This window comes from Morchella sextelata (assembly GCF_020137385.1).
Source record: "Morchella sextelata strain SCLS chromosome Unknown scls_5, whole genome shotgun sequence".
Taxonomy (NCBI): domain Eukaryota; kingdom Fungi; phylum Ascomycota; class Pezizomycetes; order Pezizales; family Morchellaceae; genus Morchella; species Morchella sextelata.
In genome coordinates, this window is record NW_025408620.1 from 2,073,229 (window position 1) to 2,096,938 (window position 23,710).

General features: G+C 46.5%; 7 protein-coding genes across 7 annotated transcripts; 3 read left to right on the forward strand and 4 right to left on the reverse strand.

Moving 5' to 3' along the window:
* Positions 1 to 37: 37 nt before the first annotated feature.
* H6S33_011095 (uncharacterized protein) lies at positions 38 to 718 on the reverse strand (the record flags this gene model as incomplete). Its single annotated transcript, XM_044842486.1, has 1 exon — positions 38 to 718. The coding sequence occupies one exon, from the start codon at positions 716 to 718 to the stop codon at positions 38 to 40; it is 681 nt and encodes a 226-aa protein (XP_044697025.1).
* A 649-nt stretch (positions 719 to 1,367) lies between these two features.
* Positions 1,368 to 3,200, forward strand: H6S33_011096 (uncharacterized protein; the record flags this gene model as incomplete). Its single annotated transcript, XM_044842487.1, has 1 exon — positions 1,368 to 3,200. The coding sequence occupies one exon, from the start codon at positions 1,368 to 1,370 to the stop codon at positions 3,198 to 3,200; it is 1,833 nt and encodes a 610-aa protein (XP_044697026.1).
* A 1,451-nt stretch (positions 3,201 to 4,651) lies between these two features.
* Positions 4,652 to 6,269, reverse strand: H6S33_011097 (uncharacterized protein; the record flags this gene model as incomplete). Its single annotated transcript, XM_044842488.1, has 2 exons — positions 4,652 to 5,050; positions 5,106 to 6,269. The coding sequence occupies 2 exons, from the start codon at positions 6,267 to 6,269 to the stop codon at positions 4,652 to 4,654; spliced, it is 1,563 nt and encodes a 520-aa protein (XP_044697027.1).
* Positions 6,270 to 7,359: 1,090 nt separating this feature from the next.
* On the forward strand, positions 7,360 to 7,733 carry H6S33_011098 (uncharacterized protein; the record flags this gene model as incomplete). The annotated part of the gene is made up of 3 exons (XM_044842490.1): positions 7,360 to 7,534; positions 7,629 to 7,663; positions 7,716 to 7,733. 3 exons carry the CDS (start codon positions 7,360 to 7,362, stop codon positions 7,731 to 7,733), a joined length of 228 nt encoding a protein of 75 aa, XP_044697028.1.
* A 2,087-nt stretch (positions 7,734 to 9,820) lies between these two features.
* Positions 9,821 to 11,638, forward strand: H6S33_011099 (uncharacterized protein; the record flags this gene model as incomplete). The annotated part of the gene is made up of 1 exon (XM_044842491.1): positions 9,821 to 11,638. One exon carries the CDS (start codon positions 9,821 to 9,823, stop codon positions 11,636 to 11,638), a length of 1,818 nt encoding a protein of 605 aa, XP_044697029.1.
* A 1,485-nt stretch (positions 11,639 to 13,123) lies between these two features.
* On the reverse strand, positions 13,124 to 13,855 carry H6S33_011100 (uncharacterized protein; the record flags this gene model as incomplete). The annotated part of the gene is made up of 3 exons (XM_044842492.1): positions 13,124 to 13,250; positions 13,317 to 13,519; positions 13,559 to 13,855. The coding sequence occupies 3 exons, from the start codon at positions 13,853 to 13,855 to the stop codon at positions 13,124 to 13,126; spliced, it is 627 nt and encodes a 208-aa protein (XP_044697030.1).
* Positions 13,856 to 15,265: 1,410 nt separating this feature from the next.
* On the reverse strand, positions 15,266 to 15,672 carry H6S33_011101 (uncharacterized protein; the record flags this gene model as incomplete). The annotated part of the gene is made up of 2 exons (XM_044842493.1): positions 15,266 to 15,429; positions 15,516 to 15,672. 2 exons carry the CDS (start codon positions 15,670 to 15,672, stop codon positions 15,266 to 15,268), a joined length of 321 nt encoding a protein of 106 aa, XP_044697031.1.
* Positions 15,673 to 23,710: the final 8,038 nt, after the last annotated feature.

Genomic DNA, 23,710 nt, shown 5'->3' on the forward strand with positions numbered 1-23,710 from the left:
GAACTATTCCTGATCTCACATAATCCTGCTCTCCGCCCTACTCTTCACCCTCCTCTCCCGTCTCCTCTCCTGTCTCCTCTCCACCCTCCTCTCCCATCTCCTCTCTCTCCCGCTCTCTCCTCTCCTCCCTCCTCTCTCTCTCTCTCTGCTCCGCCAACCTCCTCTTCCTCCTCTCCTCCCTACACCACTCCCGAAAGTTCTCCCTATCCTCCTCATCACTATCCTCATCCGCCACCTCCTCAATCCTAATCCCCGGACTCGAGCTCAAAGTCCCTTCAGTCGCGATCATCCACACCGTATGCTCCCTCCGCTGCGCTCTATACTTCTTATCGCTGACCAACCGATCATCCGCCGGGATGCCAGTCCCCAGCTGCGCCAAGGGGTTCGCCGAGTGGCGCCTGACAGGAGTACGACGTGGACGGCGGATGGGCGTGGGGTGTATATCGGGAATGCAGGGCGAGTCGTATGTGCCGTATTCGCGCTCGCGGCGGGCCGGGGTGACAATTGGCGCGGAGGAGGCCTCGCCAGACATGGGGAGGGCGGTGCTTGGTGATGAAGTAGGATGGGGAGATAAAGCTCGCTTTGGCGGACGTGGGAAAGATGGTTCTTTTGGAGTGCGCGAAGAGATGGGCATGAACTCCGGAGGACCCATGGTGGTTGATGTTGAGGGCATCGAAGCTCGCCGAGCGAGAGGGGTCTTGGGGTCTGGGGCGGGCATGATGGAATTTGATATCTGGGTTGTCTGGGGATTCTCAGATTTATGTTTGCAGTTGGTTGCTGGTTGAGAAGGAGGCTGGATTGTTTGTGGAGGCGCCGTTGCCTACTTGTGATATGTTACCTAGGGTGCTAAACAGCCCCCCTACGCAAAAAAAAACAGAATCGCAATCTGTAAAAGCCATTGCCAAGCCGAGCTTGTGGGTTCTCAAAATCCTTTCGTCATATATTGAGCACAACGTTGATAAAAAAGTTCATTTGGAAACGGACTACAAGAGAGGACTCATTCTCTATCGAAGATTTGATTACGGAAAGGGGAAATTGGATCACGTTAATTTTGTTTTCCTGAGAGTCAGCGACTTCTAGTATCTTCATTTCAATTGTGTGTCGATACGGAGGTACACACTTGAATATTGGGTTTGAGATTCAAGTATTCTCTCCGCAATAATTCACTTTTACTATAATTTCAAGTTAGAAATCGAACCTTTGAATACTAGGTTATCGTGGAAATTATACCTCTTTCAAGTCAGTATATTCGATATTCCATCATCTGGTCCCTATATAGTTCCTCACTTTCCTCTGCATATGTCCCCCTCAACACTTACTATCCAATCATACAAGCACGCTCAACACAATCTCCACTACCATCAAAAATGCCGCAAGCACCAACCCAACCCACAACGTCCAGTTTCTTCCCTTCACTCCAACCCGCCAAGGAAACAATCCAAAAACCACGCAAACGCGTCCCCCTAGCGCTCCTCGAACTCAACGGCGTCAAGATCAACAGCTACCCTACAGCAAGCACGCCACAGAAGAACGCCTGGGTCAAGGTCACTCCCGAAAGGATCACACTCGAGTCACCTCCAGTAGTATTTGGGTCTTCCTTACCGCTACCTACACGTACCCCGTTGGGATCCGTAAAGAGGCCTGCTCCGGGAAAGGAGAATCGTCCGCCGTCTGGCCCTCGTGAGGGGTGGTCGTCGTCGAAGAGTTTGAAGAAGGGGTTGGTGTTTGGGTGTGACATTGAGGAGAGTGATATTGTTTCTGATGAGGAACTTGTGAACGACAGTGAGGATTTTGGTTTTGGACTTGTTTGCAGAGGTGTTGGTAAGATATACTGTGATGACGAGCATGAAGCAGTAACTACTACTTCCGAGATGGTCTCAAATCCTACAGATGGATTATTGACGATAGAAGAGAGGCGCTCTAATTTGGGCCTACCAATCAACGGCAGTATTCCGAGCACGATGAACGGCGCGGAGTATCTCAGGAAGGAACATTCCACTCCTCTAGGAAGAAGGGAGGGCCTTTCAAGGAACACCACCTTGACTATGGTAACCTCTGTCCTCTCTTCACCTCCGGGATTTGAAAGTAATTCTTGCCCGGATTTTTCGGGAGTCTCGATACCAGCTGGCCACGACGGAGTTCCATCTGATCCTCCTTACCTGCTCCCGGAGCTCGATACCACCAAGAATCTCAACATCCCATGTCCATCTATCACACTCAGGTCCACCAGAGAAGCCACCTCTACCACCAGCATACAAACCGAAAAGGACCTGGTTTCACAAACACGTCAGCCCCGCCCAGGCGGTGAAATCCCAATCTACAAACTCATCTCTCCCGTCGGAATTTGTCTACCTCTCCATCCGACTCCTCGTCCACCCAGAATTCCAAGCCAACACCAACCAAGCAAGATCCCATCCTCTTTAGAGTCATCGAGGGATATCGTGCGCTTTACCCGCATTGTCGTTCCCGCAGCGAGTCCTTTCCCGGTGGTAGAAGTCGTGGGTAAGGAGACTAGCGCACCTCAGGAGTCGAGAATTCCTATCCCTCAGCTGCAGCGCAAGGTTCTTCCACTTCCGAAATCAAGGGCTGGCAGAAATTTTGGTAAGTCTGGAAACAGAGAGACTCCGGGGGTGAGTACAAGGACTGCTGTTGCTCAAGAGCTGCCGCCACCTGTAGTAGGTTCAGGCTCTGGAGGTGTGGTACTTCATAAATATCCTCCGAAGTGTGTTGTTGAAGAGAACGGAAAGCTCGTTTGTGCATCTTCCAACGACACTACAAGTATTCGGCTCATCCGTTCTGCAACTAGCTCTGGGATTTCGCGCCAGCCGCCGAAACCTGAAGCTCCTCCAGTAAGTCCTATAACCGTTAGTAAAACCCACAGTCCAGACCAGTTTGATCCCTACCTTGAGCTTTACACTCAAAACTCCCATCCTCATCTCTATCGGCAGTTAAGTACCTCTCACCCCCAGCAGCCCAAGCCTAGCCAGGGCCTCCAACGTTGCACCAGCATGCCCGTCCAGACCAGTACCCCTAACGCAGCCACTAGGAGACGAGAAGGTTGGAAGAAAAAGAAGGCTGCTCCACTTGCGCCCGTGAGAAAGCTGTTTGATATGAGACCGCCGCCCCCGACACCGGAGGAGGATAAGAATTTAGATTATTATGGGTCGAGGTATGATTGGTGGCGGGGTATGAGGGTGTGATGTACTATTTATTGAGTGGAAGGGAAGGTGGTTTTGGGGTACGTGTACGTGTTCGCTTTAGTGTTTAGTTTTGTTTGGTTTTTTATTTCCTGTCATGGCTTTACCAGGTGAGTGAGGCTGAAATACCACGTTTTGCTTTGCTTTGTGCCTTTTGTTGTTTTCTGAGTTTGCGTGTTCAATGGTAGCTTTCTTTATAGCGGGGTAAGTGATCTTCAGATTGAATCGCGGTTAAATTTGTTTCTTATTCTCCTACATGCATGTCGTCATATAGACTCGATTCTACAATTTAGGGTATTGGCACCGCCGTTATCGAAAGTAAAATCAACACAAACCGGAAGCTCTTCAGCTCAAGTAGGGCTATCTGAATCCAAGTCTCTTCAACTATTTCTTTCTCCTACCCATTATGTAACACCAGAGGTCAACTCATGTCTATATTACTTACGAAAGTCAACGGGAATGCACACAGAGAGGGGAATCATGTACTATCACTCGCTACCATTCCTCATGCGGATCCGGTTCTCTCCAAGTAAAGCAGAGTTAGCCGCTAGATAGAACTTAGCTGGTGAATATAACGTTATGCTAATATCCCGTATCAACTGAATGCAAATATTCTTGCCCTCTGACAACCGGATAATATTATTCCTGGTTCTACATCGCCGAATCGACTACTATCGAGGTAATATCGATATTCTAAGCTATACCCATAATCAGTAGGGGATGAAAAACAAAAGATTGAAATTCTGCAACTCACCCCTTACAAATCTTGCTTGTAAAATCCCTCCCGTTTTGTCAATTGGGATCATGGGTTATCACTCGAATTTGGGCGGCCAGAGGTCCTTGTATATCTGGCGCTCCAAATAGTGTCGAACCCATCCTGATGATCTGTACGCATTTATCATGCATGTTACTACCTGTCACCACCGAGTCCTGCCACCGTTCTCCTCATACCTATCACCATCAATACCTATACTTACCTTCAAGCCGACACTTGTCCGATTTATGACTATATGAGCCGGTTAGACTTATCGTCTAAAATAACCATGCATGTCACTAATAAAGCTCTCACGAGCATGCATCTTTTAGGTTCATGAATTTGAATTCAATGCTGGACCGATATATATTTTCTTCTTGCCTCAAAGAATAATTTTCGAGGAACGCAAATCTCGGTGTGTACGCTCAACAAACAAGATATTTTCGATCAGCAAATTTAATTTATATTCCCATTTCACCCATTCTAAGAGTGACACATTCTCAGCGCGAAATGATATCTCCGAAAAAAGCAAAGCAATGTCCGAATCAAGTCCTTCAAAGTACAACACGAGCAAAAAAAACAAACAAAAGAGGTCCACATTTTGCCATAATAACGTCCCCATTCCTCCCAGATGGACTTGAAAGTTATCAACCAGAGTATAGCAGTATCCCCGGCATTCGTCCACATCTCACTTCCCCTCCTACTTCCCCCCAGATGCACGTCTGCGATTCTTGACATACCTCAACCTCAATCTTTCCCCATGGGGAGAAGGAACGTCCGCAAGCAACGCCGACAAAGCAGCTTTAGTCGACGCATTATCGACCCCATCACTCACAACAGAGTTGCTACCATGACCAAACTCCGCATCCGCGCCGTCGGTGGAAGGTTCAGAATAATAGGTGGCAATGGGAGGACGTCCGTAATAGAGAGTAGTCATCCACTTACGCACTCTATTCATAAGTGTTGGGAGGTTTCTGGACAAACTTCGCTCGAGAGCCCCGGCATCGCTTAGAGGGCCATCGGGCTGGATAGGTGTGACATTCTCAGAATTAACAGAAGTAGTAGGGGCGCTATGGCCGACGTTTAAGATCTTTTTGCGCTGCATGATAGTCAGGCTCTATTCCGGAAAGGGCTAATCGAGGAAGAACTCTTACATATGGCATAGCTTGGATCCCAATGTGGAGAGGGTGGAACCAGGTCGGACCTCCGACGCAGCCTGCAACACGTCCATGGAGGTCCGGTCTTTCGTGAGGGTGACCATTTCGTCCACCATCGAGGCGGGTGGGATACCAATCATCGGACAGGCCTTCGAGCATCTCTTGGTGGTAACAATGCGCGTGGTTGTACGCTGTTGGTGGACGACATCCGAGAGGGAGTTCCGGCAATCGAAGAAATGGGTTATCATCCAGACCACCGGAAAATAGGTAGTATGGTCGAACATGGTCGAATATAATATTCAAGGAATTATCCAAACTGTCGAGTAACGCCGGAAGAGTCTGAGGCGGGCAGTTAACACAGAGGTGAGGGGCTTGCCAGATACGATAACCATGTTTCAAATCTTGGTCTTTGGGTCTAACGATAATTCGGCGATTCAGCATCTCCTCTTTGAATGCTTGTAGCTCTCTCCAAGGCATATCCAAATTGATCTTCGATTCATAGGAAAGAAGCCAAATTTGTCTAAAGTTGTACGAGCGGTTCCTCTCATTGGATGTATGCTCCACCGCGTAAAGCAGGTTTACGGAGATGCGCAGATAAGGATAAATCTTTTTCCTGATGATTTGCAAGCCTGTTGCAATGATGAAGAGCTCGAGAGGAGTGATCCTCCCGTCGGTGCGGCTCGAGCGTTGCTGTAGGAGATATGTGTATGCGAGCTCGCTCATGATGAGCAAGCTTGGCAGGAAGGAGTTGATAAGCAGAGGCAGGTTCTTGGTGGGTTTTACGGGGCCATCCAGATTCGGAACGCTAAGTTTAAAGAGGACCTCATAGTGCTTCATGAGAATCCTCGACAACTCGATAACGGCATCGAAGACACTCATTGCCTGCTTCATTTCGGGGGTGATGGAGTATCTGCAGATCTTTGCAATGAGCAAACCAGCCGAGGCCTGAAGCTCAGGAAGGTCCATTGAGGAATTGGAAGTGATCCACGGTACTAGAGGAAGTGATGGGTTGTACGGACGCCTAAGTGGAAGCTTCGGAAGCCAGTTATCGTCTGTCATTTGATCCATGGCTATATGGAGACTTGGCGTTGATTTAGAAGATTCTCCTTCACTATAATCACTCCGGTCCACCGATTGATAAGTGTTCTTATATTTTACCATCTCGAATATCAAATTTGGTTTAAATTGAGATCTATCAAAGGTAGTTAGGAAATGACTTCAGACGACATTTGAGTTGACATACTATGGATGCACGACTGAATTAATAGGAGATGATTGATGAGAGGGGTGTGTTGAGTAAAATATAGGACCGCTTATCTACGAAAATTGAAAGATGTTGAGAAATAATCACGCCCTCAGATTAGAGTCCAAATCGTCCAGTTGATTGGTTGATGAAAAGCTGTGTGGTTTTGGATGAATTATTTCTCGGAATAGAAATAGCTCGGCAGATAACATGGGTAGTAGCGAATCAGAGTTTGTGGGGTGGATTGCCCTAATCTCGGCATGTGAAAATGAGATTCGATCGTAACAACCCTAATCAGATTTTACAAATGCTCACTCATAGTATTCCAGTTACATAAGCTTGCTCAAAGATTATTTTTTCGGATATCGGGGATGATTAGCAGGGGTTGCAGCTGATTTTTAGAAGAAAATACATTACTCTCAATGTCATTGATAAAAAGGTAATTAGAAAAAAGGGGTTAAATCATATACAGAATACATCAATATTACTGTGGCTCTTACCTTTTAAATATGCATACGATCCTGAGCTACGCATCCGAGTCCGTCCTGTTGCTTCTCGTGATCACCGTCAAGTATTGCTTTGCCAAGATTGAGAGGAACCACATCAAAGCATGACACGATTACTGAAAAGTCTAGCGTATAAAGAACAGAATTACATGTCGCAAAATACCGAGAGATACATGTACATACACACTTTAAACGCATAAATGTATAGATGTATATACTTGATCAATTGAACAAGATGATACCAACGAATACAAAGTTTCTAAAGAGTAACATCTGAGGTTGTGTACTTACTTGGGTCAAGCTATGGATGAAAGGGGTAAGGATCTTCAGCTGGTTGTCCTAGTTAATGACACCATTACAACCGTCCAATGTTTCAGGCACTCCCAACACATATAACACCTCACTATAACAAGACCATCGTACCTACCATCTAATGCCATCACAATCGTCCAAGCAACCACTTAAACCACAGGCTACCACCAGCAAATTACCTCCAAGCAAAATGCGAGACGACGTTAAGGCTCTCATGGCCCTTCTTGCTCGGCAACACAGAGATATAACAGTCCTGGTAGAGGAGATCTGCGTACTCTCTCAAGTCGTCCAAGAAGCAAACGGGATTCTCAGGATCGGGGGGCATTCACAGGAGTTTTTCGAAGATGTCATCACTCTCAGGGCGAGTTTGCAGCGCGCAAGACGCACGCTTGCCACTGCCCAACTGCTAGCTACAGATGCTATCGGACAGGTGGAGGAGATGGTTCAACAGATGGAAAGGGTTCGGCGATATGCCTACGAGAAAAAACAAGAATGTATGCCTATTCCATACCGCTTATGAAGGGATTGTGACTAATGCATCTACAGGACAGCACGGATTGGTAGGCTACTATTCAGTGGGCTCGAAGGAGGGGAATCATATCAGTCTTTACGATATTTACCTTCACACTTTAGCATTGCTTTCGATACCGATCACAGCCTTATTCAGCAAATATCATATAGTTTCGCTCTATACTACACATCTTTGCGAGATATATGTGAAGTAAGCACCGTTCGTAGTACGCTGCCGGTCAAAGTTACATGTAGGCATGCAAGTCCCCGCAGCACATGAATGCAGACAAACGTTCCATATTCCAGACCACCTCCGGCAAAACACCCTCACACCCATTTCATTCATACATTGGGGCGGAAAGTTCGCTCCAGTATCTTCTCTAAATAAATCGCCGTGCCATGAAATACATTATGTGACCGAACCCTGGCGGGGTAAGACCGGGGGTGTCGCTATGTACATGTAGTCAAATTCCTCCTGCATTATTCACTGTTGGTGATTAGCAGCCCGAGATATAAAATCAAAGTGGTTTCGAGGAAAGAGGCTCTGGACTGGTAGAAAATGGAATAATATGATCTTAGATCTATATCTACCTCCTTAGCTAGTGATACAGTGATAAAGCTCCACCAGCGGAGAACGCCTAGAGATATCAACATTAAAATCTACACTAACACATGATGCAAGATGACACAGTTCACTAAGATCCAAATTGAACATTATACATCGCATTGACATCGAAGGGTTAGGGGTTCTGCTTCGTCTTGGGATCGTGCCAAGCTTAAGTATCACCCCGGGCGCAGTATCCACTCCGGGCGGGTGGCCTAAATAAGTCGCTGCAGTACTTTTGTAGTTTTGTTCTTTTTTTCTTTCTTTTTCTTATGGTGATTCGTGAAATAAATTAGGAGTGCTATTTTCATGCTACATTTAAATTTAGCTTCAACCACTCAACTGTCGACATTCGTCGCACAAGATCATCCGTCAGATTCCGCCTTGGCAACGGTGCGTAAATATTTATCCCTGTGCACCTGTGTCCTACTGACATAAGCGTGCATGACACATGAGTGCCCGAACGCATGAACTATCACTCGTTCCTTTCTTCTTCCTCTTGCGATCGATTTTTGGTTGAGATTTGAAACTTTAGCGAGATTTTGCAAAAGTCGCGTGCTTCCACTCCTCCACTGAAACTCGACGAAGGGTTCTGGGTGCAGTGTATTACGCTGGCATTAGATAGAATGAAAAAGTGGATGTGTCCCATGGCAATGGGAGTGGGGGTAGCTCCTAAGGGTGTTTTCTCCAATCTTTCATGAGAGCTTTCTCGCCGTTGGGCAATGTTTAACTTTCTCTTTATTTATTTGCTAGGATCTTACATATATCTGTTGAATTCGCAATAATATGAATGTATGAACCAGCCTTGATAAACTTAAAAATCTATTTTCGAGTATTTGAAATAGGTATGGATGAGGACCACACTGAGTTCCGTATTCACCACGCCAAAAAATAGTTGGCACTTCGTCAACTAAGGCCTGTCGCTGGTCAATAGCTTCGGGGCCTGTACTGCCGTTACTCTTCGATCCATATATAAATGTAAGGTAGAGGTGTTAATTCTGAAGTGGCCAGCCTATGTGTAGTTGTCCAGACAGCACCGAGAGAGAGTCATGTGACGTGTGGTGGCTAAGTTAGGTTTTGCACATTCTGAAAATTTCTAAGACTACAAATATCGAGTTTCCACCCCACCCCACCACCATCAACACCAACACTCTCGTCCGCCCAGATCCTCACAGCTTCAACTCAAGACATACAAGCTCCTTTCGCATTGCCTCTCTAGATTCAGAAAGTTGGGAAGCAGCACTCCTTGGCCAGAGAAGACAAAGTGTGCCTTTTTGTGATATTGTCAACTAGTATTCACCGACGTGCAATATTCAAGGGACGAAAGAGCGGTCTTTTTTTTAAAGCTCGAAGCGTTCAAAAGTAACACGATAAGATAAACCATAGCTTGTAGTATTTTCCTCCGACGTTCATCAAGTAATAGTTGGTATTACTCTTCCTACATGATTAATCTAAGAGGATAAGATATACTAACAACTCAAAGATACGACGTAGAGCCTAATAAGAAAACCTCACAACTTCCATAACATTGCCCACAATGACTACAGATATAGCAAAAAAGAGTATATCCGCTCTTGCGTTGTTACCCGTCGGAATACTACAAAATATCGTCCTCAAACTCGATTATGCCTCATTAAGCAACTTGACTCTTGCTCTTGGTAGAGAGGTGTCTGTAAACCAATGGTCTATGATCAAGAAAGAGCGTTCCGAGAGACGTCTATTTTCGGCATTGCCTCCAGAGATTTACCAGGAAATCGTTTCTCACATGGACTCGCCCTCGATTCATGCCTTAATTCACGCATTGAGGCCATCCAGGGATATTAGGTGGTTGGTCCGCGTATTGCTTTATTGGAAAGCCTTCCTTGAATACAAAGTACCAATGATGCATTGGGCAGCAGATATCGGGTGCAAAGAATGCCTTTCTTATTACAAACACGAATACCTCTACGAGATGTACAGCATGGAAGGGTTTACGCCCCTTACTGTGGCAGCATACAAGGGTCACGAAGAGATCGTGTGGGACCTCCTCACCGAATATGGCTACTCAGGTATGCGAAAAGCGGATACCAACGAAACAGCGCTGATCCTCGCCTGCGACGCGGGCCACAAAACTATCGCCGAAATGCTGTTCATGTGGGGCGCCGATCCGCACGAATTTGACGATGATGATCGCACCGCTCTTTCGGTCGCGACGAGTCGCAATCATCTTGGGATTATGAAAATGCTGATTGACGGAGGAGCCCGTATGGATACTTACCATGGACCAGTGTGGGGAACTCCTCTCGACATTGCTGTTGACTGTGGGTACCCCGATGCCGTTGAGCTCTTGCTCAGGTCTGGCGCAAAGCCTGTGCACACGGGCAACGCCGGCATTAGTCTGTCCACGATGGAGCGTGCCTTGATATATAAGGGCAACGCGCATTGGCTGCACCTCAACAAGCACCCGCAACAACGACCTCCCCCGATCACTGTTCAAGATACAGAAGACACAAGGCTGAAAATCGTGAGCCTTCTCTGCCAGTATAAGATCAACCTAAATACCATCTATGGCCCGCGTGACACTACTGTTATGCACCTCGCAGCATCCAATCTCGCCGCGAATGTCATCAAGGTCCTCTGTGGCCAGAACATGGGCATGATCAACACTCTCGATCCCCGTGGTTCCTCTCCTCTACACCTGGCTGCCCTCAAAGCTAAATGCGTTGACGACCTCGAGACCTTTGAGGCGCTGCTCAAACACGGCGTCGACTGGACGATCCGGGATTCGCGCGGCCGGACGGCGATGGATCGTGTGCCTAGGAAGCTTTGGTGCGAGGCCTACAAGATCTTCGGCGCCAGGCTGAGCTGGTATGAGGACGTCGGGAACATGGTCGCATACTACACCTGGTATGGCTTCTACTCGTGGGCTCGGAAGACGTGGATCCACCCGATCCTGTGGGCTCTCTCAAGAGCCTATCCCGAGCAGTACAATTGGACCGGCGCCTTCGTGTGCAGCATCCCACAATCCGCTGTCTATCTTTGTCTGGCCAGCATTTTGAATGCGATCCGGGGCTCACTACCAGTCCGTCTCATGCACAAACTGCTCCGTGGGATAGTCGACATCGTGCAGCCGGTCATCGTCAGCCACCTCAACGATATCCGAGGCCTCACCGCTTACCAGTGCCTCACCAGTCGCTTCAACACGCGCTTCTTCTGGAAGGTCTTTTACGCCAGCTGCATTCTTATGCATCTAGTCGTTATTTTCTCCCTGAATCTTGGAGGTGGCCCAAAGCTTAAGGTCAACGGGGCGGATCGGCTCCAGGCTCATGAGCGCGGGGGTGCGAACGGCGTCTGTCTCAAGAACCAAAGGCATTAAGCCCCGACGCCGAACATCTCGATCGATTACAACACACGGCGGTGGAGTGTTCTCTTTTTACTGGGTTTTAGGTGGTTTTTTTAGGTTTGTTTTCTGCTTCGGTTTTCTCCTGTTTGCAATATTTATGCATAGACTGGACTAATACTTATCAACAGGTGGGAATTTCAAGGCGTCGGTCTGGTCAGCAGGGGGTTCATTACTCGGATTCCACTGTTATGAGTAAGATAGAGTTTTTTAATTTTTCAAAATTCACTAGCATTGTCCTGGGTTTTGGTTTTTCTGTAACCATAAGATCGAAACCGGTAATGTTAGATGTGTCCTGTGGAAGATTTTAGGCATAGGAAAATCTTTCTTTATCTCTATAGTCAGCTTCGTGGAAAGAGTAAAATAAAAGAACGTTTTCAGATACCTCAGTCTTTAATTTAAGTCGTATCATTACACCATAATTTGAATGTGAACGTGTATTCTCGGTTCCGCGCATGTCGGGGCAGAGACATGAGAGGTTTTGAGCTCAGAGCCTAAAGCTAGGGCAGAGTCTGAGAATCTATTAATTTCTCCCCTAAATCAACCCCTACTATTACGCTTCCTTTTATGTATATAAAGGATTGATGTCCCACGACGTGTGAGCCGTCGGCTATTCCGCATCATGAACTATCACTCGAGTTGTATCTACAAAATAAAATATCCAGTCATGTCATTGGTAAAATTGGACGACTTTACAGACAATCTTTTAATATTAAAAATGACTTTACCAACGACTTTACTGATGGTCATCTTTCTGTGACCCGTTTTGGGTCTACACACATGGGGGGATAAGCTCTGGCCACCGGTGATTCTTAACATGATTGACCAAAGCCAGCGCTAATGAAACGAATCATTACAAGGCATCCTAGTATTTTGCCAAGAGCATTAGGCCAGCACTGCGTGCATGTATAAGCCAAGCAAGAGATTTATTAAAACCAAAATTTATTCCCCAACTGTTACAAGCCCATTGACGCCAGATACCATTTGATGACCCCATCGAAATATTGTGTTTGAGAACTCAATTATTTCGAGATCCAAAGAAAAGGCTTCATCGGAAAACATGAATTTTGCGGCGGAACACGGGGAACATTGGAAAGGTATTTATTTACGACTTTACTGATGCCTTTAATTGCCACAAACGACTTTACTGATGCCGTTCCTGAAAAAAGAATCAGTAAAGGTGTCGGTAAAGAGTCAAGAATGCCTTTACCAGAGAGTCGGTCAGTTAATGCATCAAATAAAGCCTTTTACATGACTTTTTGTATGGGAAATGTCAACATTGGTGCACCCGGCCCCCTCACCCGCTAGAAACATCCATAGAGGCAGAAAAAAAATATTAAGCTTAAGATGAAGTAAAACGTCCGAAGCGCTGATATTAAATTGATTTTCTTTATATTAAAGGAAATAGATATACTGAGTTATTATTCTCTTATGTGCCTCACTCTACTTGGATAGGACTCTTTACTCAATCCTCGCCGCGTTCATCCTCTGAACCAGCTCTCTTCTCTTTGTCTTCTTCAACCTCCTCTCCATCTTTTCCAACTTCTTCTCAAGTTTCCTCTTGTACTTTGCCCTTGTTCCCGCCAACCTCATTTCCATCTTCTCCAACTTCTTCTCAAGTTTCCTCTTGTACTTTGCCCTTGTTCCCGCCAACCTCATTTCCATCTTCTCCAACTTCTTCTCAAGTTTCCTCTTGTACTTTGCCCTTGTTCCCGCCAACCTCATTTCCATCTTCTCCAACTTCGCCACAAGTTCCTTCTTATATTCTGCCTTTTTCTGCTCCATCTGCTCCCTCTCCTCTCTCCGTTTCCTCTCCTTTATCTGCCTCTCCTTTATCCGCCTCTCCTTCTCCTCCTCCTACATCTCCTCATTAAGATCCACACCAGACTGTAGAACGTTCGTCTCTGCCACACCTTCCTCTATCATTTCCTCAACCTCCGAATTGAGCTTCAACATCCTCCGTATGAACCTGCTAAGCTTCTGTAAAAATCGGTCGTATCTCGAGGGGTCTTCGAGGTGTAGGTGATTTTGCTGCTGGAGGAAGTAGACGGTATTGAGACGGGCGTTGATAAGGCGGATAGAGAGAGAGCGGATCTGATGTTGGATGAGGGTGAGGGCGAGGGTGCGCCCAATTTTCGTGCTTCGGTCGCTTACGAGATCTTCGCGCCATTCGACGTAGCTCTCAAAGTCCATGGCTAAAATTAAGGTCTTTTCTTCTTGTAGAATTGGGGTGATAGATCAGAGACAGATCACCTGTCATAATAAAGACAGGTATGTACGGGTGAGAAGTAAATGAAATGAGTTAAAAAGGCTGGATTAAACGGTGGTGAAACGTTTGTTGGTGTTGCTGTTTGTATCTGGGGAACCTCTGGGCTGATAACCTGTCTGTATTTGTTGTTTGAATGGCGCTGTTTCTTTTGTGAATGAAACAAATATTAATAAGGGGCCCCACTTTCTAGAATACACCCGGCTATTGAGGAGATTAATAAACACCGACTCACCTTATGATGCATGAAAAGCGTCAATCCAATCAAATATAATCCTGACCCAAATTCTAGCATTTAACATATCTCTTCAAGTCGAGAAGAATATCATAAAGTTAGGAGATGTATTGCGATCCTTCCGGAATGACTTCGGTGCAATGACTGACGCACTCCCTGTGTATACTGTGCTCACATAGACGCGATCCACGTGTCTATACCTAATAACTCCAAGTTTATATAACCCAATAGTGTAGGTGGCCCAACCAAACCATACATGAACACATATATTGCAATTCCCAAAGGCTCCTTACGTCTTTAGTTCTTTCTCTTCGAGCGCTGACTCTTTGCTCGGTCATTCATTCTGCCATGAAGCAATACTTTATCAAAGAGCGGATCCCTTTTCCGGACAAAGTTTCGATCTCCGGATTATATCAATACGACGTATTTTTCAACGACATTAGCGGAGTTGGCACATGGCATAAATTCAGTACCCACTAATTTATACCATGCCTTTGCTGTACAAAAAGGGCGATTTGCTCTTGTTGGGGGTCTTTCGCTCGCGTCTTCACTCCCGACGCCATTCTGGATGCTGGTCGAATTACCCTGTGATCCTGTACGTCTCAATTCTAAAAGGAAAGTTCTCATTTGAGATCAGGATATCCAGCTCTCAGACCGCTCAGCCCATAATGCAAGTTATCAAAACCGCCCGGACACCTCCGTGGCAAGCAAACTTTGTATGGGAAAGCAAGTTGAATGTCGTCCCCTGTCCGCCAGGAAACCGTTATATCGTATCTATTTTCAAATAGTGCGCCAATGAGAAGAAATCCCTCCACCCAGAGGTTAGAGAAAGCCTTAAGATCCACCTTTCCGGTAACCTGCGGGAACAAAACATCCATCAGGTAGTAATAGAAACCCGACTGGAAGTGAGTAATGTGTGAACTAATTGTGATGGTATTTGTTCTAAGGAACTACCTCACAGAGCTCCTTATAACCTAACCTATCTCAGGTAAGGATCGTTCTACCAGTCTCCTTCTCCTTCTCGATTTCCAAATCAGTCAATTCCTTTCGATACCAGCCGTATGTTCGCAGACAGAGGCCCTCCCTTCTGGCCCCATTCCTTTCAGCCGTCTGAGGTTTTCATTCTTTCATCAATGTTAGGAGACGCTGCTGTGCTGGGTGTGAATTCTCTGGCGAGCGGGGTGACACCTGGAGTCTCTTCTGATAAAATAGGTCCCTGGTGGATAGGACGCTCTTTCGACTCGGTCGGAACAGGTTCTTCCATTCCTATGATACCTGGTTAGCATGAAAGAAAAAAAAGACTTATTAGCAAGGTGTATCTTACCTTTATGTCACCCCTTCCATGGACTCACCCTCTATGTAACCGACTTTTTTCGTGGCTCGATTCCCGGAGGAGGGGATGCGAGGATCGGCGGAGACTAAATCGAGGAAAACGACACTCACCAGCGGCAATCGCAGCCAGCAGAGGTGTAAATGCGCTATTTGCATGGATTGAAATACCAGACACATCGCGGTGATGATGTGTATTTCTCTGACCCGTTGAGTGATGATATCGAGGGCCAGGTGCTTCCCCGGTGATATATTTTCCCAGCAGAGTTGACCTTTCCCCCGGTTGAATTTGGGAACTTAATATAGTACGCCGTAATGTATCCAATCTCTCTCTTGTTTAGGCGTGATTTCTGTTATCTGTCATGGGGGCGGGGGGAGGTTCCGCTTCTTGCGTGGTGAACTATCCTTCCATAAGGGTCAATGGGTGATGAACTCCGAAAGACTTTGTTTGGACGTGAAACGTTCTTTTGTTGGTTCGATGGGTCTGCTCCCGGCGCATATATTGGCTATTGCCTCTGGTATCAGGTATATAGATAACGCTGGTCCAACTCACTCTTATCTCTCGAGCTGGCGGGGTGTCAATCTGAAAGATCCATCGATCCGCCACCCCTATCTCTCGTTCATTCAGCGTCAAGGAAACTCTTGGAGGGTGCCTTGTTGTTGCTCTCTTCCCTCTGCTTACCCCCCCTCCCCATTCCGATGGAAACCCTTTAGCTCATCCACTTGATGCTGGGACTCTCCGGCAAAGTGGACTGCGTATTGGCGTTTCCGGACAGCTGTGAGATGGCGATCAGGCGCTGTGGCCGAATTCTGAGTGGCCGCGTAATCAGATTGACGAAAACGAAGATGGCCGCTACTCGTCGGGGGTGCCCGGGTGGCCGCACAGCCTTATTGAATACTGTCTCTATAAAAACGATGGTTCCGCAGGGCTGGTGGGGGGTTTTTGGAGTGGTTTTGAGGAGAGTGAATCAAATGAAATATCCTTTACCAGCAGCATTGGCAACCATCAAGCGCTATGATGGACCTTTTATGTGGATTGCCGCTCCAGACAATGTTGATCTCTGTTTTCTCTGCCCCGTTGAGTGACGGTATCGAGGCCCAGGTGCTTCCCCAGCGGTATATTTGAACAACAGAGTTAGCTTTTCCAACTGTTGAATTTGAGAACTAGAAATTTAGCATTTGACGGCCCCAATAATATCCAATCCCCCTTCTCTTCAGACGTGGTTTCTGCTATCTATGATGAGGGAGGGAGGGGGGGGCGCGGTTAATTCCGCCTACCACATCGTAGAATGTTCATCCATAGGTACAAGTGGGCGGCGAACTCAGATATGCGTTCTTTCAACGGAAGGAATCATCTCGCTGGTTTGGGGTGTCTGCTACTGATTTATTAGCTGTTGCCTCCGGTACTAAGCACATAGATCAAGATGGTACGACTTACAAACTCATCCCCGTGCATGGCGGGAGTGTCAATTTCCAAACTACGTTGACCCTACGCTCGTAATCCGGGTGTCCCTCTTCTTTACTCTGTGTCTGGCAACGTCTCGGAGGATGTCTTGTTAATACTCTCCTCCTGACCCTCTCACACCCCCGCCTATGAGAAAGGCTTGCGCTCATCCACTTAGTGCTAGGACTCTCGGCCGAAGTAGACTGCGTATCGGCGTTTGAGGATAGCTCGGGGGATATAGATCAAGCAGTGGTGCCGAATTTTGTGCGGCCAAGTAATCAGTTTGAAGAGAACCTAGATAGTCACTACTCGTCGGAGGTGCGCAGGTGACCGTACAGCCTTGGTGAACACCGTCTCTATGGAAGAGCGGTTCTGCGGGACTGGTGGAGGGTATCTAGAGTGGTAGGAGGCGTTGCGGTGGATTGATGGTGGGGTGTTGCACGTTGACACCGATGGTCGTGGTTGTGTTCCATTTCGAGGAATGGAATATCGTTCTCATCGGCCTACTACCGCTCATCGACGACAGTACCACGTCCATATCATTGAAGGTGGTCGCTAATGACTACTGAGCCTTACTGCAGCTTATATTTTTAGTTATTAAAGAACATTAGTATTTGAGTAATCTGAGCGACATACCTTGTGCTCTCCGGCCGGTCTCCATCAGTCTCCGGAGGAGTAAATCTTTTAAGCCTTTTGACTTCATGGCCTTGTGATGGTGTCGCAACACCACGAGATCAACCCTGAAGAATATGTTAGTAAGCCATTGCAATATGTTAGGAATCAAGATACATACCTGTTGCTTCTGATCTCTGCCTAAGTCTCAAACGCATCTTGAACTTTGTGTCTTTGTCATTTTTCTCACTTATTTCTCACCCTCTCTCTCCCTTTTTGTCAACCCAAAAATGCCCCGCCTAACTCCCAAATAATGTTAATTGCCCAATGGTTCATTGCCCTTTTTAAGCCATATTTGTTCACAATTCAATTGTAAACTAATATTATATCCCCCGGATGACCCCACTCTTTCCATCAGAATCGGTTCGCAATTTGTAAACCAGCAATCTATCCCTCAGAATCGGTTCACAATTTGTAAACCAGTATTCTGAAGGATAGTATCGGTTCATAATTTGTAAACCATCATTCTATCCCCCTGATGACCCCACATTTTCCCTCAGAATTGCTCGTCGCTCTTCTGTTGAAAATAAGCTTGAGGGGATTGATCCGGTTGATGTGTTGAAAAAAGTCCACCCATCAACCGCTCTCAACCACCCCCGCCTCAATGCAACAGCGGACTGCAAGCGGGTTACTGACCCGAGCTCGCGCTCGTTTTTAAACGCTCTTTAAAACTTGCAACCTATGCACAAATCAGGAGCAGTATTGAGCTATGGAGCTATCCCCAAAAGCTTTTTATTTCTTTCTTTTTTTTGGCTTTGTATTAGGCAAATCCCCACTAGGCAAGCAACATATTTGAACTTTCGACGGGACACCCAACAGCGGACTCAAGAACGAGAGAGAGGGTAAGTGCGCCCTTGCCATCTTAAAGGTAAACGATTGTGAGGATGGCAAGGGCTCGAGCGGGCCGACCAAGCCTGTGAATGGCTCTCTCGAGGTCGGCCCTTGCCCAGGGGGCACTAGACGCGGGCCCCCCAGGTGGGATGTTCGAATGTATGAACACCTGATGTGAGTGGCTAAGTATAGTAAGGCCAATGACTGAAAGGGAGGTGTAACTATCTAATTATCAGTCTCGGGCTCTTGTGATGGAGGAGGCCGAACTCACTTCTAGCGTGATCAAGTCCCCAAATGGGCCGACCAAGCCTGTGTATGGCTCTTTGGAGGTCGGCCCTTTTCCCGGGGGGCAGTAAACGTGGGCCCCCCAGGTGGGATGTTCGAATGTATGAACGCCTGATGTGAGTGGCTAAGTATAGTAAGGCCAATGACTGAAAGGGAGGTGTAACTATCTAATTATCAGTCTCGGGCTCTTGTGATGGAGGAGGCCGAACTCACTTCTAGCGTGATCAAGTCCCCAAATGGGCCGACCAAGCCTGTGTATGGCTCTTTGGAGGTCGGCCCTTTTCCCGGGGGGCAGTAAACGTTGGCCCCCCAGGTAAGGTGTTTGGATGCATAAACACCCGATGTGAGTGGCTAAGTAGAGTAAAGCCAATGGTTGAGACGGAGGTGTGCCTGTTTTCCTGTTGATCCCTGCCTGTTATGATAAAGGAAATTGAACTCACTTCCAGCACGACCAAGCCCCCAAATCGCAAAATACTGAGGCGATTTGGGAACTTGAACCAAGTCTCCTAAGTCAGAATTGACCGGAAGACTCTGATCGCAGGCCCAGCCCATACCAAAGTAATCGTAGGCATGTCGTGCTAGGCTGACGGTGATCCCGTCCTTAGAAGGAGTACTAGGCCCATCGTTGGGCCCGCGGACGGGATATCCATAGAAACAATTCAATCAGAGTGATATGTACCTGTTTTTTACTGTTAGCGTTTATATGTAAACTATCTCAGGAAACTGAACTTACCTTAGCTAAGGGACGGACCAGGCGATATTTGCCAGGTGGTTGGGCGACTTTTCAACTGTAGTCTACCAGCCAGATAGCGATCTCACAGACCTAACAATACCTAGAGTTTTTGAAGACAAACCAGACCTGAAACCCAGGTCTTCTCCCCTCCCCCCCCCCCAAAGGAACCGCGTATCGATTCCTATTTACATTCCTTACCGAAATGTACTATTGTAATTCTTTGTATTAGCGCAAGACTACCGCTGATAGCTGTTCGAAGATCCGGAAGACTAGGATCCGCTAGCTCGACATATGGCGTGAGTGTATAGAAGCCTTTTCTGAGGCTAACTACGTGCCGAGCATCCTGCTAAACTATAGTGCAGGATACAGGTTTTAATGAACCTAATAGAAGACAATATTATTAGTCTACGATGCTATATCAGAACGGGAGGTGTGACGTACATTGGAATAATGTCTAAATATCTATCAATACTTCCAAAGAAGAAGCGTGGTGATTCTTTGCACACCCTTTGATCATGGGCGGGCGTCATCAACCAGCAGAACTGATTATTCGGATCAGAAGAGAACTGTTTTTCGCGAAGTTTTTCACTGAGTATTGGAGAGAATAATGTCCAACTCTCCTCTAGATCAGATAGACGGAGTTGGTCCGCAACACCAATCTGGTAGATCAAGTAGTCGTAAAATCAGCGCGAAGGTCGTTTAATCGCGCTAATGCCAGCTCGATAGAAGCTGTGAGTGTGTAGATGCATTTCCTTTAGGTAGCTGCGCATCGAGCATTCTGTTGAACTGTATGACAGAATGCGAGTTTCAAGAACCTAATTTGAGAATATATTAGTAATGTGCGATGATGCCTGAGTGGGAGATGCGAGGTACATTGAGATTGAGATTAGTTTGAAACCTCCCGAATGCTTCCAAAGAGAAGCGTGACATAATTTGGCGGGCCATTTTAGTCCGGTTCTGGCGCCGAAGATTCAACGCACTTAATCGCTGATATTGAGATAGGGTTATTTTCGGCAAGATGTTTCTCGGGCTGCCGGATAGGACACTGTCCACTTCTCGTCTAGGTCCGAAAGAGGAAGTGATTCCAGGAAGGAACTCATTAGTTTTTTTATAGTTATATCGATTATTTTTCGTATCCAGGTTTTTTTTCGAGATTACTTAGGTCACCCTATGGAGGGTGTAATATTCGGGCCACTCGGGGATTTGGAGTTTTTGCGAATGGACCCGGGCCCTGGGCCCATCCGCAAATTCCCCAAATCCCGTCATGACCCCAAAAGAGGGTGTTATATTTGGGGCCACTCGAGGATTTGGAGTTTTTGCGAATGGACCCGGGCCCTGGGCCCATCCGCAAATTCTCCAAGTCCCGTCATGACCCCAAACATTCCACCCTCCAGACTGAGATTAAACCAAGCTCATAGACAAACGCGTCTTTGGAGTTTTTTCACGCGGATGTTTATGTCGGGTTGTCGTTAATCAAATAGTGACTAATTCGATTATTTGTTGCGATCCGGGTTATTTTTTCCCCAGATCACAAGTCCTCTTATTTGCAGGTGATAGAGATGCCAAGGTAGCTGTTTAAGTTGCTTTTGTGGTCTACTTAGGAATAGCTTTCAAGTGGACCAGATCATCAACACCATCGTATTTTTTTCAACAGTTGATTTTGCTGTTGCTAGCGGGGTGACAGATTGCCGTTGTTGATGAGAAAGGAACACCGGCAAGTTGTCGTTGATTTTCGTGAGCGGTAATAATTAACACCATCGTATTTTTTGTGAGGGCTAATCCTTGTGTCCCAAGGGCGAGCGACCGGAGTACTCATTCTTGGGAGTGAACCAGGTTTCCATCTGACATGCTGATCAACTGCTTGTCGTTTTTCCCTTTCTTTTTCTTTTTTCCTGATCATAACGGAAGCTGAGTTTCCGACTTGCCGCGGGTTTCCAATATCCACTGTAGACGACCATTGGAACTCCTGTGGAATTTGAAGCCAGCCTTTCAAAGTGATGATGGCTCTTCCAATTCCGTTATGATGTTCTCAATCTTTCTCGTTTTCTTTCTTTCTTTTTCTTTCCTTCTTTTTCATTTCTTCTTTCTTCCTTTCTTTTCTTTCTTCTTCCTTTCATTTTTTTCTTCATCCTATTTTTTTTTCCTTTTTTTTTTTTCTTTCCTTTTTTTTTCTTTTTTTTTCTTTTTTTTTTTTTTTTTTTCCTTTTCTCTTTCTGTTCCTTTTTCTGTCGGGGTATAGGCGTGTCGACTTCATGCCCTTCTACCGATGCCAGGGGATGCCGATTGTGGTCACAGATAGGGTGGGCTGGTCCAAGTTTGTATAACCAGGTTGTTGGTGTGCGGTTGATCGCGTAGATGTTGATATACTCTGTCTGTGAGACCGATTGTGTTTATTCTTTTGCGATTTTGTCCCGGCATCTTTTTTTGGCGGGGGCTAAGTTGACGGTGGCCACCTGGGTTATCACTGAGCAATGGGAGTTCTAAGTAATTCTTCAAGATTGTTAGTGAACACATTTATACAATGGAGTTCGTTAGTCGCTTTTTTAACTTACCTAACCATTAAACGCTTGTTTTGTTTCCTTTTCATTTTGTGTTTTTATTATTCCCGTAGGATTTGTTATCGAGGTTTCGCAATGATGTGCGCCGCATGCAGACCACCGGTGTTCTATTGTTGACGAATGGGATGGGTCCTTGTAATGAATGCTGGACTCCAAGATCGTTGGTGGACAAGCTGGTGTTGATGATTATCGTCGACCAAGAAACAATGCGGTTTTGACTCTGAAAGTTTTTACTTACTAACGATCCACGGTGCTTTTCGATCGAGACAATGTTGCCTTTCGATCCAGGTAAGCCTACTGAACATGGTGATGATGGTTGCTGTCCTTTCGATCCAATGGAAACTGGTGACTGCTAACGACCTCCCGGAGGGTCTATCTGTCACCGTTCCATGGTATTCTGACTGGCTGCTAAAGATTGAGAGAGAGGTGTGGCGGGGGAGTACTTTCCAAGAACAACGCTTACTAGCGAACAGCTCTATGAGACTGCTCTATCTGGCGTTTCAAGGTTAATAACTCCGTGCAAACAGAGAGAAAGAGGAGAAAAGGTTAGGTGGAGAAAAAAAGGATTTAAAAACGCAACAAAAGGCGTAACTGGTGAATTGCGAACTGTCATTTCAGCTTCGTCTTACGTTCATATGCTCCATGAGAGCTTTGGTATATCAACTTCTGGGGGTCTTAACGATTCCCTACTGCAGAAGAGATTTTCCTGATGCAGTGACAACAGGCGGAGACGAGGGTGAGATTCGTTCCGGAGAGATGATGATTTAACGACCGATGGTTGTCCAAGAGTTTTTCGATGCAAAACTCAGTTGGTGTATCCTGGCACTTCCAAGGCGAGACTGGCAAAAAAGCGAGGAGGCGGAGATTTAGGTCTTCCCAAAGATGTAGCCTACTAACGACTCGTTCGTGACGAATCTATCCGGCATATCTAAGGGGACTACTCGGCAGACGCCAAAGCGTGAGTCAAGGTTAGGTGGTCGAGAAAGAGATGGTGAGAGTTCGTTCCAGGGGATTTCGGGGCCTACTAGCGACAAGGTATTTCACTTGTCTATCCGGCCATCCTCGAGGTTTTGAAAACTCAAAAAAGGGAAAGAGAGAAAGGAGATTGGTGAGGAAAAAAGGGAGATTGAACGTAACGCATGGCGAAACGAACGGCGGTAGCTCTCTGTACTCAGTAGAAGCTTTTTATATCCATTCCGGGGGGGTTTGACTGTCCCTACTTCCGGATGATGGTGACACGGTGTCTGGGGGAAGAGCAGATCCGTACAAGTGGTGAAAAAAGGTGATTTACAACAGCCGAGAGCTGCTGAAACTTTTCCGGGGGATTTGAGTTCCCTACTTCGAAAAATAAAAAAAAAAGATGGTGATGATGGATTGAGGAAGGTGCAACAGCGACGACAAGCTGCTGCACCCGACTAGGTACCCACACATAGGACCCACCGCCTTTGCCCTCCGCCACCAATACCCAACTATCTAGTAATCATTACCACTAAACAAAAAGGTACGGACAGCAAAAAACAAAAACAGCGAGCCCCTAGCAAATACCCATTTTTTTTAAATTTTCTTTTCTACTTCTCCGCACCCACAGTCAGCCCACATCCCAAACACCCAAACAAGGGAAAAATCATACTTACTTCTACCCCCCCCTCTCCTCTGCTAAAAATACAAACTTTCCGGGGTCCGGGAGATCCCAGA